Genomic DNA, 14018 nt, shown 5'->3' with positions numbered 1-14018 from the left:
CCGGGCCTTGTTGAGAGCCCGAAAACCTACAAGCAGAAGGAGAGATTAACTCTGAGACCCAAGTAAAGCCCGCTAACTTCTCTAGTGAGAAGTAGCTGTTCTCCGGTGTGTTTCATACAGGGATACCAACTGCACAGCACCGATGAGCTCAAAAAAGGCTGTGGCAGAGATGAGCAGGTAGGGGCAGGGCTGAGGCTTCCCAGGCTGCAGGAGGCCGTCGCTGGTCAGACCCTCCCCCGCCAGCCCTGGGTTTGCTCCAGGTGCCCCTGCTCCAGGCCCCCATTACAGCCTCCCCTCCCTTGCTGCACTGTCACTGAGCTTTCCTATCCATTCATCTCCCGTGAGAGACTGCAGGTGCTTAAGAAAAGGGACTCTTCCACCCCCTGTGGCCCCAAGGTCTAGCTCAGATGTTTGGTATTTGGCACGGAGGAGAAGTGGCTTGATAAGTATTCACTGAAAGAAAAGTACACAAGCTTTGTATTCCCAGAGCCAAAGGGTTCATTACTTGTCGTTGCACCGAACTATACCAGTTTCACACGTGTGATGCTTAAAGAACAGTATCCCACAGCATCCTTAGGGGTGCAGGATAGCACAGTACTCGTGAACACCGGCTCTGGAGCCCCAGACCCACGGGGGTCCGGATCTCAACCTGCCCTCAATGGGCTGTGGAGTCTACAGACCCGTGGGCAATTACTTGCAGGTCTCCAGGCCTCGACGTCACCATCTGTGAGGAGGGCAGAAGTGGCACCATCCCCAGGAGCTGTCCCAAGGATTCAGTGCACAGGACGCTTAGCACTGGGATCGACGCTTAGGACTCCTCCGATCAATGATTGTTGTTGTCACTCACCATGCCCTGGGCCTGAGCTATAGGGTAAACTCTGCCCAGCCCTGCTAAGAGACCCCACTTAGCCCTGCTTTTTACCAAAAGCCACTTTAAGCACACCTAAAACTAATATAACACTACAGGTTAACTACCCTGGATTTTTTTTTTAAGCCACTTAAAAGCATGGCCACCACTTTGCTTTGTCTGAGTTCTTTTTGTTTTTCTTTTTTTAGCGTTTATGCATTTTTTTGACAGCGCATGAGCAGGGAGGGGCAGAGAGAGAGAGAGAGGGAGACACAGAATCCAAAGCAGGCTCCAGGTTCTGAGCTAGCTGTCAGCACAGAGCCCATGGGCACTCGAACCTGTCTGGGTTCCTTTGAAGTTTAAACTGGCTGAGGTCCTTTGCAACTTGAAGTATTAAAAAAAAAAGCCTATAGCTTATATCGTCGGTTGTTTTATTACTGCAGTTCAATTTCCAGGGGCTTCTGGCCAACAGCACCCCCATGGGGGTGTCCCCATGGAAAAGCGACCGGGGGCCCCGCTAGGCGCTTGCGGGGAGCGGTGGCAGCCCTGCTGCTGGGGGTTGGCACGAGTGCGGAGCGGAGGGAGAAGGCTGTGCTGGGGAGCCAGCACCAGACACCAGAGACAACAGATTCTGAAAGCCTCCCTTTCTCCCTGCTGACCTCAGGGGTGCTCCTTCCTGGCCCAGCACTTTCCTTTGGTTTGGTCTTTCTAAACCCCAATCTCTCCCTGGCTGCAAAATTTGTTTTCGTAAATAACGATCTCAGAATAGAATATCCCCTCTCCTGGTGCCAACTGAGCATTCTAAGAGCAGGGACAGATCTGCTCTTTACCTTTTTTTTCTCCCTCCCAAATAACTCTAAAAAGTGGGGAGGGGGCGCCTGGGAGGCTCAGTCAGTTAAGCGTCTGACTTCAGCTCAGGTCATGATCTCATAGTTCGTGAGTTCAAGCCCTGAGTTGGGCTTTATGCTGACAGCTCAAAGCCTGGAGCCTGCTTCAGATTCTGTCTCCTTCTCTCTTTGCCCCTCCCCTACTCACACTCTGTGTCTCTTCCTCTCAAAAATAAACATTAAAAAAAAATTTAAGCTTTGCTGAGGTATAATTTGCATACCATAAATCCACCCATTTTGAGTATTCGTATATTTATAGAATTGTGTAACCAGGCCCCAAATCTAGTTTTAACACACTTAAAAAAAATTTTTTTAATTACTTATTTTTGAGAGGCAGCGCGAGCAGGGGGAAGGTCAGAAAGAGAGGGACACGCAGAATCTGAAGCAGGCTCCAGATTCTGAGCGGTCAGCACAGACCCCGACGCAGGGTGCGAACCCATGAACCGTGAGATCATGGCCTGAGCCGAAGCCGGATGCTTAACCGATGCAGCCACCCAGGCGCCCCTGGTTTTAACACACATCACCTCAAAAACGCACTTTGTGCCCATTGCACTCACTCCTTTTCCCACCCCCAGCCCCGGGAAACCACTAATTTACTTTCTGTCTCCGTACTTTTTGCCTTTTCTGGACATTTCATGTAAAAGGAAATTGACATGTGGTCTCTGTAACTGGCTTCTTTCACTTAGTGCCGCGTTTCCGAGGTTCACCTGTGTTGTAGCCTGAGTCGTTCCCTCATGTTGCTGAATAGCATTCCGTTGTGTGAATGTAGCCATTTGTTCAGCCATTCACCAGTGTGGGCATTTGGCTTGCTTCCAGCATATTCTGGGGTGGGAGGCTGCCTCCACTTTTCATCCCAAATAACTATCCATTTTATTTCTGTATTGTACTGCTCAGTCTGCCTCCCTCACGTAATTTCTCCCCACGATCCCTTCTTTCAAACAGGAAAGGGGCTCAAATACTAGGCAACTTTCCAAAATAAATAACAATATGGAAACCTAACAAATGTCCACTATGCATACAAGTTAGTCCTGTATTTCACTCTATTTTTTTTATTTTTTTTATGTTTTATTTATTTTTGATAGAGAGAGAGAGAGACAGAGCATGAGAGGGGGAGGGGCAGAGAGAGAATGAGACACAGAATCGGAAGCAGGCTCCAGGCTCTGAGCTAGCTGTCAGCACAGAGCCCAACGCGGGACTCGAACCCACGAACGTGAGATCTGACCTGAGCCGAAGTTGGAGGCTTAACCAACTGAGCCATCCAGGCGCCCCAGTTAGTCCTGTATTTCAGTGAATATGTCATCAACAAAGATCAACTTACAAACAAGAAAAAAATGCATATGGTGGCGATTTTTTCCTTTAGGTTTGCTAAGTTACACTTAGCCTTTAAATGGAAATGATGTTAAAATGAAGAAAAAGTGGATACAAGCTACATATCACACTTGTCAGTACCTAGATGCACAAATGCTGAAATATCAAAAGACAAATGAAAACTTGGACTAGGTAATACAGCTGGCCAAAGGAGAGAATTCCTTTCTGCTACAAGCACATAGTCTCATTTTTCTAATTATTTTTTTAAAAAAATTTAAGAGTATTTATTTTGAGGCGGAGGGAGAAAGGAGAGAGAGAGAGAGGGAGAGAGAGAGAGAGAGAAAGAGAGAGAGAAAGAGAGAGAGAGAGAGAGAGAGAGAGGGAGAATCCCAAGCAGGCTCCACACAATCAGCACAGAGCCTGATGTGGGTCTCCATCTCACAACCTTGAGATCATGACCTGAGCCGAAGTCGAGTTGGAAGCTTCACTGACTGAGCCACCCAGGCATCCCTCATTTTTATTTCTATGGTTAATCCATAAATCCAGGAAGAACACTCAAAAGTCCATTTCTAGTTCTCAAATGGTTCAGAAAATGTGTATGTACACATATGTGCACATATGTAGGTGTATGTATATGTGTGTGTGTATGTATGTATATATTTATATATATATATGCACAGAGAGAGAAATGTCCCAAAATATTAATAGTTGGTGAATCTGGATGAAGTAGATATGAATTGTACAAGGTCTTACATTGTTTTTTCCTGTAAGTTTGCAATTATTTCAAAATGAAAAGTCAAAATAAATTACCTCCAGAAAATGTGAAAAACGCAGGCTTCCAGTTCTTCAGACCAAACATTTGGTCTCTATCTGGAATTCTTCTCTGAGTCCATTTTAACAGACTGAGGAAGACCGACATGACATAGGCCTTAATTTCCCTAGCCGTCTTTTAAAGATCAAACTTTGGTGATGTTGCAGCTTTCTTGAAGTCATTTAGCTGTTTTGTCTTTTAGGTCTTCAGAGGCCTGGCCCATCCTGAGCTTGAAGCCGTGACATAAAGGAGTATTTGTTTCTGGTCCTGAACTACTGTCCTCCACATACACCGGTAGACTAGGATTCACCCCATGTCCATTTGCTTCAAGAAGCGCTCAGTGAGTTCCTCTGCACCGCGCCCCCCTTCCTCCCATGGACGGAGCAGGCCTCTTGGCCCCCACCCACAAGTGCTGCCGTGGAGGCCTCTGTATTATTTCACCCTCCAATGCACTGCCCCCACCACGGTTTGCTAAGCACGACTCTCCAGAGGAAAGGGAAGGCAGGCAGACAAGGAAACCCAGCGCAGACAGCTTTCCCTATATTCAGGGGCTGCCTACTCCGGCCGTTCAAAGCTGAGTTGACTCGGGCTTTGAGGGGTTTTTTAATATCATCCCCCGAGTTTCCAGAGACAAACTGGTGAAAGCAGAGCTAGTAAGAACCCAACGGTCAGCCTCCCAGCCCAGCACATTCTGCGTCGGACATAAAGCATTCTGGTTCAACGGGGCTTGGGGTAGGGAGTGTCTTCGTGGCAATCCCACAAACCCTTTGCCTCACAATTCTAGCTCCTCAGCACCTTTCCACTGGCCACCATAGACTTCCAAGACTGGTTCTAGAATCATGCTTTCTGTGGATTTTTTTCTTTTTCCCACTTTAGCATGTAACATCCTTTAAAATGCCTAAGGCACCTTCCCCAAAGACATTGTTTGTTGTGCTTTTATTCTTCCTGTCTCGGTAACTCTAGGAGAAGCAGCCTAATTCTTCACTGGGTGGCCTTCACCATCGTCATCACCTGCTGACGCAGTATTCAACGTGTTCCAGCTGAGTCTAACTGTAATCACTCTTAAAGAAACTTGCAATCGTGCGACTACATTTAGAGCCATGTGTAATCTGATTTTTCCATAGGCCGTCTTTGCAGTTTTTGTTTCCCTTCTCCAGCTCTGCGTGTTGGATCCCAGCCGGCCGCAGGTGGGGGTAGGCTGGGTGAAGGTGGCACACCTCCGCAGCGGGCAGAGCTGCCCGGGTTCTTGCTTTAAACCAACCCCGGACGGCCACACCCTCTGGGGGACTCGTTAGAAATGCACATTCTCGGGCCCACTCCGGACCTGCTGGCTCATTCTGGCCCAGGTTTAGGTGTAAAAGACTGACTTGCGCAGATGCGGCGTTTACCCAACCACAGACCGGAGTCAAGATTTTAGAAACAGCTGGTCCAAAATAATTGCCTGACTGGCTCGGGACCCCCCAGGAACATATCCCACTTACATGCACGTTGTCCTCATGTATCATTCATGAGTCTCAGGGTTCGGACCCCACGGGGCTGCCGATCTGACCCGAGGCTTGCTAATGAGCGAGGGCCCCTGCTGGAGACGCACCCACCTCCTTCCACAGTCTGCTCTAGGGAAATAAGCAAGGGGAGGGTCCAGCGTGTCACTTGACACAAACGACAGTCTGGTTCTTTCCTAGGCAAAAGAGCTGGGGCAGAAAGACAAGAAGCGGCCGCCTGCAGCAAGGCCGGGCTGCGTGGGCAGGGGGATGCCAGCAGCTGCCTCCGCAGACTCCAACTCCAGCACCATGAACGGGTCCTCGGCTCCCCTCCACTTTGCCGGAGGGTACCTGCCCTCTGACTCCGAGGACTGGAGGACCATCGTGCCAGCTCTCTTGGTGGCCGTCTGCCTGGTGGGCTTCATGGGGAACCTTTGCGTGATTGGTGTCCTGCTCCGTGGCGCTTGGAAAGGAAAGTCGTCCATGATCCACTCCCTGATTCTGAACCTCAGCCTGGCTGATCTCTCTCTCCTGCTGCTTTCTGCACCCGTCCGGGCTACAGCATACTTCAAGGGGGTCTGGGACCTAGGCTGGTTTGTTTGCAAGTCCTCTGACTGGTTCACCCACACGTGCATGGCAGCCAAGAGCCTGACGATCGTTGCCGTGGCCAGAGTGTGCTTCATGGACGCAAGTGACCCAGCCGAGCAAGTGAGTGTCCGTAACTGCACCATCTGGTCCGTGCTGGTGGCCATCTGGGCTGTGGCCAGCCTGCTACCCCTGCCAGAGTGGTTCTTCAGCACCACCAGGCTTCACGCAGGTGTGGAGATGTGCCTTATGGACGTGCCCCCCGTGGCCGAAAGGTTCATGGCGATGTTTGGCAAGCTCTACCCTCTCCTGGCGTTTTGTCTTCCATTACTCTTTGCCAGCTTTTATTTCTGGAGAGCTTATGGCCAGTGTCAGAAGCGAGGAACCAAGACTCAAAATCTGAGAAACCAGATGCGCTCCAGACAACTCACAGTGACACTGCTGAGCATTGCTGTCACCTCTGCCGTGCTGTGGCTCCCCGACTGGATCGCTTGGCTGTGGACATGGCACCTGAAGGCTGGAGGCCCTGCGCCACCACAAGGTTTCATAGCCCTGTCTCAAGTCCTCCTGTTTTCCATCTCTTCGGCAAATCCTCTCATTTTCCTACTGATGTCAGAAGAGTTCAGGGAAGGCCTGAAAGGCTTGTGGAAATGGATGATGGCCGAAAAACAACCCACTGCCTCGGGGTCTCAGAAAGCACCAGCTGGTAACTCAGATGTCCCTCCCGGCAACGTTCCCTCTCCTGGGTCCCCAGCACCGGGACCAGAGAAAGAGAAGCCTGGCTCTCCCGCCTCCGGTGCAGAGAGAACGGAGAAGGCACAGATTCCCGCCCTCCCTGATGTAGAGCAGTTCTGGCACGAGAGGGACACAGCCCCTTGTGTACAAGACAATGACCCTACGCCGTGGGAACACGAAGACCAAGAGACAGGAACTGATAAGTAGATAAGCTTCCAAGCAAAACAGATTGTGATTAATGTATTTGCATGTACTGCTGCTTGTCAAAACCGCAGACCTTACCCCATAGAACACGGTCAAATTACTAAAACTAGGAATTACAAAAATGCTTCCCAGTGTGTATTTTCCAAATGTGCCATTTGGTAAGTAGAACACTGCATTAGGAGTCACGCTGCTGTTTCAGAATTGTATCCTGGCTATCCAAGAATTAACCTCAGTGTTGTGTGAAGACGCTCTGTCACAGGGGAATAGAAATCCCAGAAACCCTGTCCCTTGTTCACAATTGCTCTTTCGCTGGGTACTCCTTAGGACTCCCCTGGGCTGGCTGGGGTGGAGCTTCTCTCTGTCAAAGGCTGAACTCCTTTACTTTGACTTTCTTCGTGAACCTGCCAGCCTTATCAGACATTCTTTCACTTAACCAAAGCTCAAAATCTACTTCCGCTTAAGAAAACGTAAACACATTAATGTGTTAGTAAGTTATCTTCATTTGCTTAAACAAAAAAGTTACTTTATGAAAATCCACATAGAATTTCCAAGACGAAGGTTACTAGAATAAGGATCACCACTTTCCTGTGGACTGAATTCACAGCATGGCTTATTCTGGCTAAGTTTTAAGTAAATTCAAACTTCGCCTTATACTAAAACCTGCCCCCTTAGTCTGTCTAGAGCTGCCTCCACACGTCTTCACCTGCTAAGTCTGAGGCTTTTAGCAGCTTAGCATGCCATTCTCAATTCTGATGTGGATAAAGAACTTTAAAAACTGCCCTTTCTCTTCCCAATTACCTACACTTCCACAATGCAGGAGACAAGTACTCCTCCGCAAGCTGCTATCAACCTGTTCCTCCCAGGACCCCCGTTCTGTCAAGATAAATATATGCTGTGATTAATGATAAAAGTATTCGTTACTGAAGGCAATATAAAGAAGGAACAGAGAGGGTGATCTTTCTTGTTAAATGGTACTAAATGTCCCCTGAAGACTGAACTTGAACGCTGCCCAAATACCTCAGGGTCATTGTTATAAAGATGATCATGAGTAACAAGAAAAAAAAATTAGTAGGAAAAGAAAATTGCATGGATACAAGACAGATTTTGGTTAAGAATAGAAAACCAGCAGCACAAGGGTGATGGAAAAAGAAAAGCAGTACTATTAAATAAACTTTGTGTTCCCACTTTACCAACATAATTCAAATAAAAGGCAACAGCTTCCTTTTATAGCAAAGTAAAGCATACCCAAAAAAACAATCATGATAAATTTCTTTCCTGATTAAATATAAGGACATTTATCCATGATTCCTGATTACTTAGTAATGGCATTCTGGGGTATTTTCACTGAGGAGATCCCTCAAGCCATGAACTTAAAATACATAAGTACGCTGTGGAAGGAATTTGTATTTTTTTTTTAAATGTCCAGTCTGCGGGGTTTTTGGTATTTTGTCTTTACAGATGGTCGTGGTTTGCTTTTTAACACAGAAGATAGGGCTGTTTTCATTTTCCCTGGTTCATTACAAATTTTTAAGGCTCACGAGTTCACAAAGTACAATTTAACCCAAATATTGTTTTGTGAAAGAAGTTATACAAAGTGATTAATTACCTTGAAAATTGCAGTGAACCATTTGAATTAAAGATTGTTCACCATATAATACAGTAAATGTTGAATGTGAGCTTCCAGTGTTTGACATTTTAACTCATAAATAAAAAATTGCTTTACTCCAGATAGTTTTGAAGACGTAGAACTAAGTGGTCTTTGTCTTGAATGTGCCTTTCAAAACCATCACGCAGCACAGAGGGGCTTTTATGGGGAGGTCAGACCGTAGTGCTGACATAGGGCTCAGGATAAAGTGTATCCTGTACTTTTAAGGAGTTTGCTGGTACACGCCAAGATGCAGATACCGAAACAGTGGAATCATGATGACGTTTTCATCAAGAACCCGATAAACAGAGTCCTCACTTGATCTTTTAAAGAAATCTGCATAGTAAAGTTTGATATGCACCTTAAATGAACAGTCAATCCCAAATACTTCAAAACAGAAGTAGGAAATTAGACTAGGTATCACCAAACCACTGTTTTTCACCCTTTCCTACTGTGAGAAACATCAAGGAGTGAGGAGGCAAACACCACTACGTGGAATTCAGACTAAAATACAGCATTCTAGATCTTTCACTTTTGTCAGTTATATTCATACAATAGTTGTGCTCCTTTTGGCAAACACTTGAGTTTCACTCCTCACAGAACTTAAAAATCACTCAGTAGGTTTATACAAATGACCTTCAAAAAAAGAGAAAACAAGAGAAAAAAGGGGGGAAATGTCTGGTTAATTATCAACTGGACAGGTCAGGACCTTAGTTAATCCCAGTTTCTCACATACATAATTTCTGTGACACTTAATATATTTAAGCTAAACACTAAGTAACGTAACTGTGAATGAGTCTGTGTGTACATGTGACCCGTGTCTGTGTGCACGGAACATACCAACTACTGGTATTTCCTCATTGTAGGTTTTGTGCAATCACAGTAGGTGGGAGAGAAAAGGGAAAGGAAGTTATCCAATTAATCTCTTTTCCTTAAACATGGATGTGGTACTCTGAAATGAGAAATCTATGAGGGATGAGACAGACGAATCTTTAAAGTGGGGAGGGAAAGCTTGAGAGAGCGAGTGGAGGTCACAGGGAGGTTCAGGGTACGACGTGCAGGACACACCGAAGAGGTGCCAAGAAGGTGTTCACAAGCGACTGTGTGCAAACAAAGACAAGACGAGAAAACACACGAACAAAAACATCAGCACCCTCTTGCTACGCAGCAGTAAGATATTGCTAAGAGACTGAGCTCCAAATGGTTCTTTACAAATTCCTTCCCTTTTATACTGCTAATAATTTATTATATTCAAGCCTTTAAAAACTGGTATTTAGGATTTGATGTCAACTTTCTTTGTTGACTCCAAATTACAGTTACTACTGCTTTTAAGAACAGGTTTAAAAGAAGGTTTTGTTATGAATTATGTAACAATAATCATATACACTCCACATATATAAAAAGAGTTGGTTTATTGTAGTTCAAATACATAAACTGAACATTCAAACATCTTAAAATTAAACTTTAGAAACAAAAGTTTAACATTCAAACTGGAGTATAGTTTACAGGGAACACCAAAGAAAGATAATTTGTTGTCTAATCCAGAATATTGATAAAGATCACTTAATGGTAAATACAACGTGTTTAACCATCAGTCCTACTCTGGCCAACATGTTAGTTATGACCGTGGTTCCATACCTGAGAAGAAATTACTAAATAAATCTTCTCTTAGGCTAAACAAGACTTGGCCTAGAATTCAGAGGGGGTAATCAAAGCATGTAAGTGAACAAACAAAACTAAAGTGTTCTTTAGAGACAAAGGTAAAAGTATGTCCATTATAATAATCTTAGCCTCTGGAAGATAAGAATTCAATTTTCAGTGTTTTCTCTTTTACCCGCTTTAAAAAACAAAATCAAAACAAAACAAACCCCAACTTAGGTTTTCTTGGAGTCTGTGGTATTTGCATCTCGGAAGTTCAAACCACAAATGCTCTTACGTCTTGCATGTTTAACACTGCTAGAGAGAACGTCACCAAAAGTCACTGACTTCCACATCTCGTAAAAGGATGATTTTTAGCTTCAAGGTTTGAGATTTACTAGAGACAGCCTATATTTGAGTATGTATGTCAGTCATGCCACACAAAGAAAAGCATAAATTATTTCCAAAGTGTTCTGTGTTCAGAAACTGTTCACGAATGCTTCTCCTTCTGTTCGTCAGATGGTTCCTGCAATAGTCTGACTAATGCACATACATGTAAAAACCTGGAAATCGGCTCATGCAAGCGTTTTTGAATTAAGATACCCCTGTGGAAGAGCACTGAGGGTTATTTTGTTGATCGTCTCGTGGGCTCTGACGCCGTGGGAGGTGGGGGCGGGCCCCGGCGATCCAGGTCATCCACGTACGCCACAATCAGCTTCCGCCTCTCCTCCGGCACACAGTCTAGTACTAGATACCGTTTGTCGTTCTGCAAAATTTTTTCTACATCTTTCAGGTGCTGATCAGATTCCTGGATCAGTTTTTTGGATCTGAAATAAGAAAAGAAGTCCAAGAATTACTGACTGCTGTTCACAGGTCTTTCAGAAATGAGCTGGAAATGTCCATCTAGTTCCTAATTGTGTTTCCATTTTTTTTTTTTTTAAGAAAAATTTCACTGCAGTGGTCACCTTTGTAAGTCGCCTCAGCAAAGACTCCAAGGAGTGAAAGGGCCTCAGAAGCTGAATTACCCTCCCACCCCTACTGGCGGTCCCTCCAGATCAGGGCTGAGGGTGGGTGGGTAAATCTTGCCCGTGCTGTACCTGTTCTGTGGATGAACAGAGGACTTCAGTCTGCGGGGCTGCCAATCCCAGCATCTTTCACAAGCTTTCACTTTCACATCTTTCACTAAATTAACTATAAAAATGTAGAAAGAAGTCTTACTTCACATCTAATTTAAAAGCCCAAGCTGATGCAAAACATTAAGGATCCTGACCAAAAAATCCAATGACAAAATGCCTAAAAACCACACCCTCAGCGCTACCTGTCCTCCCGTGCACACACCCTTCGTTCACGAGTTTCCAAGTTTCTCTTACAGGAAGAAAAGCTGGAGCATGAAACAAAACTTCTCCTGTGCGCTGAACGCTACGCATCGAGCATCATAAACTTGTTTTCCTGAGGGTAAATCGGTTGGGAATGTGGAACTGTTGGGCACGTCACAGAGAAATCTTGTCTTGAAACTCTGACTTTTATCGTTTAAATTTTTATTTAAAAGTATCGAGCAAATCGCTATTGTCTGGGGGGAAAAAAGCTTTTGCTGAGCTTAAATAAGATGATTTCAAGCTTAAGAACTGTTCCACAAAACTGAATAGTCTTCACAGGAGGCAGAGATAATGGACAGTGAAGGAATGTTTAAAAAAAAAATCTCTTCACAAATACAACTCTTATAAAGTTGGGGGTACTCCTAAAAAAGCAGTGAAGTAAAAACAAAAGTGTGTTTAAAAAACTGGATGGGTGGGTAACACAAAATAAGAATTGACATCTGGGCCCTTTCTTAAAAAAATAAAAAATAAAAAAACAAGGTAGACATGGGCTGTATTTGGCCTTTAATAAAAGTTGGCTTCTTCTTATTCCTAAAAATTAATAATGTCAACATGTGTGTGAATGCATAGAATGCTCTGGCCATTAGAGTAAGAACTAGTAAAGACAATGACTGTGGATATGAAACATTTCATTGCACACACCTATATGTAATAAATTTGGTCTCTTTCAAAAGCGTCCTGAAGTCAGCTTTGGCTGTGATGTATTTGTCTCTGATGTATTCTTCAAACTCTCTTTGTTTTTTCTGCAAAAGGACAGTAAGATTAAAAAACATAAAAGTCACAAATTTTAAAAGTACTATCAATTATTTATTAAACCAGTAATTTTTAAACCACATCATAAATAATTCCAAAGAATTATTTTTGTTTATGTAGCATTCATTAAAGTGCAAAATGTGCCATGTACATTTTTAAGGCAAAAAGAAGCCAAGAACAAGGAACAATTCAATATGCTAGCAGTAACTAAAACCCGAGGGCTTGCTATGTGCTTAGGGACTTATCTGGGTATCTCCTTTTGTGTGCCTAAGAACCTCAAGCAATAGACACCCTTGAAAACAAATTAAGGTGTAAATGTGCATTTCCTGTAGATGGTATTTCTATCTTCTAACACCAAGACAATAATGTGGTATAACTTATAGAGAACCCCGCTAACATTCATAGCTTTACTAACATCCTGAGCATTCAGCTTTTCTAGCAAGGGAACAGCAATGATGGGTAAAAACTCCTTGGGCTAAAAAATAATAATAATAACAAAAAAGATTATTGCCAATTCTAAACAATCAGAAAAGTTAGAAACTGAGACTGGATCTGTCAGCTATCAGTCCACCACTCTTTCCCAGCCATGTGTACATTGTGGTCCAAACAGCTACAATCCACCTTAAGGTAAGAGGGGGAGGGGGCGCCTGGGTGGCTCAGTAGGTTAAGCGTCCGGCTTTGGCTCAGCTCATGATCTCACAGTTCGTGGGTTCGAGCCCCACGTCAGGCTCTGTGCTGACAGCTAGCTCAGAGCCTGGAGTCTGCTTCAGATTTCTGTGTCTCCCTCTCTCTCTGACCCTCCCCTGCTCATGCTCTCTCTCTCTGTCTTTCAAAAAAAAATTTAAAACATTAAAAAAAAATTTGTTTTTCAAGTTAAGAGGGGAAGAACAGTAGATCTATGGAATTGTGCACTCTAGACTGAGAGAAACAAGCCAGGAAAGGAGAATGAGGGGGAGAGGAAGTCAGCTACCCTATCCTCGGCATCATTCGCTATTTCAGAACCCAGGGGAGCTCCTTTTCCACACAGCGGTCAAGCATGTCCCAGAACAGGGCTCGGCCTACACACTTCACTCATCTGTGGTTCCTCTACTTCGATCTCTGGAGCGTGTAACAAGAGATCACATTACGGCGCTCTGCTACGTGGCTCTGGTGCTGACAGCCTGGTATCAATGGCCAGCTTGAAAATGTCTATGTAGTGGGACCTGACTACACAACAAATCAAAATTACAGTTTCAATAAAGTCCTAACATCCCAAAACACAGATTTAACCCCAGGGTTTTAATTTTTAAAGTTTCTACTGTGCTGTCTTATTAATGTATCGTGCAAGATAAAACATATGCATTTAATTCAGATTTACTTCTCATACACTTAAAAGTTATTTATTCACTTAAAACCATCAATTTCAGTTCATCAAAATACTAGTGGTGCTGATTAAGCACACATGTAATATTTATAAACTGACAGTAAATCTCAGACAAAATCCTCTTACCCTGTCACTGGAGGAGAACTTAATGCACCGAGGATCTTCCTTAATGATTTTTTTTACTTCTTTCCATGTGGATGTTAAGGTAATCTTTGAAAGGCAAAGGAAGAGAAAACAGAAATACGACTCACTTTTATTGCAAAGGTCAAACAGCAGCACATACGATACACAGTATTCCACACTGACCTGCCATCTCCTGTAACAATGCCCAAATGTAACTGGACCAGTTAGGGACAGGAAATGGCTTTCATACAACTTCTTTCTG

The 14018-nt window shown here is 44.3% G+C and overlaps 2 protein-coding genes across 4 annotated transcripts in view; one reads left to right on the top strand and one right to left on the bottom strand.

Annotated features, from left to right (window-relative positions):
- Nucleotides 1-5583: 5583 nt before the first annotated feature.
- GPR151 (G protein-coupled receptor 151) lies at nucleotides 5584-8603 on the top strand. The gene has a single exon (XM_029941598.1). The coding sequence runs from the start codon at nucleotides 5605-5607 to the stop codon at nucleotides 6859-6861; it is 1257 nt and encodes a 418-aa protein (XP_029797458.1). The 5' UTR covers nucleotides 5584-5604; the 3' UTR covers nucleotides 6862-8603.
- A 1293-nt stretch (nucleotides 8604-9896) lies between these two features.
- Nucleotides 9897-14018, bottom strand: part of TCERG1 (transcription elongation regulator 1) — a 60101-nt gene continuing 55979 nt past the window's right edge. For all 3 annotated transcript variants that reach the window (XM_029942195.1, XM_029942196.1, XM_029942197.1), the window contains 3 exons: nucleotides 13760-13843; nucleotides 12160-12260; nucleotides 9897-10968 (listed from right to left, as the gene is read on the bottom strand). In XM_029942195.1, coding sequence (XP_029798055.1) covers nucleotides 10767-10968; nucleotides 12160-12260; nucleotides 13760-13843 — 387 coding nt within the window. In that variant the 3' untranslated portion in view covers nucleotides 9897-10766. The remainder of the gene's footprint in view (nucleotides 10969-12159; nucleotides 12261-13759; nucleotides 13844-14018) is intronic.

Source organism: Suricata suricatta, chromosome 6 (genome assembly GCF_006229205.1).
Source record: "Suricata suricatta isolate VVHF042 chromosome 6, meerkat_22Aug2017_6uvM2_HiC, whole genome shotgun sequence".
Classification (NCBI taxonomy): domain Eukaryota; kingdom Metazoa; phylum Chordata; class Mammalia; order Carnivora; family Herpestidae; genus Suricata; species Suricata suricatta.
The sequence above is the reverse complement of the archived record's forward strand: the minus strand, read 5'-3'. Positions and strand labels throughout refer to the sequence as shown.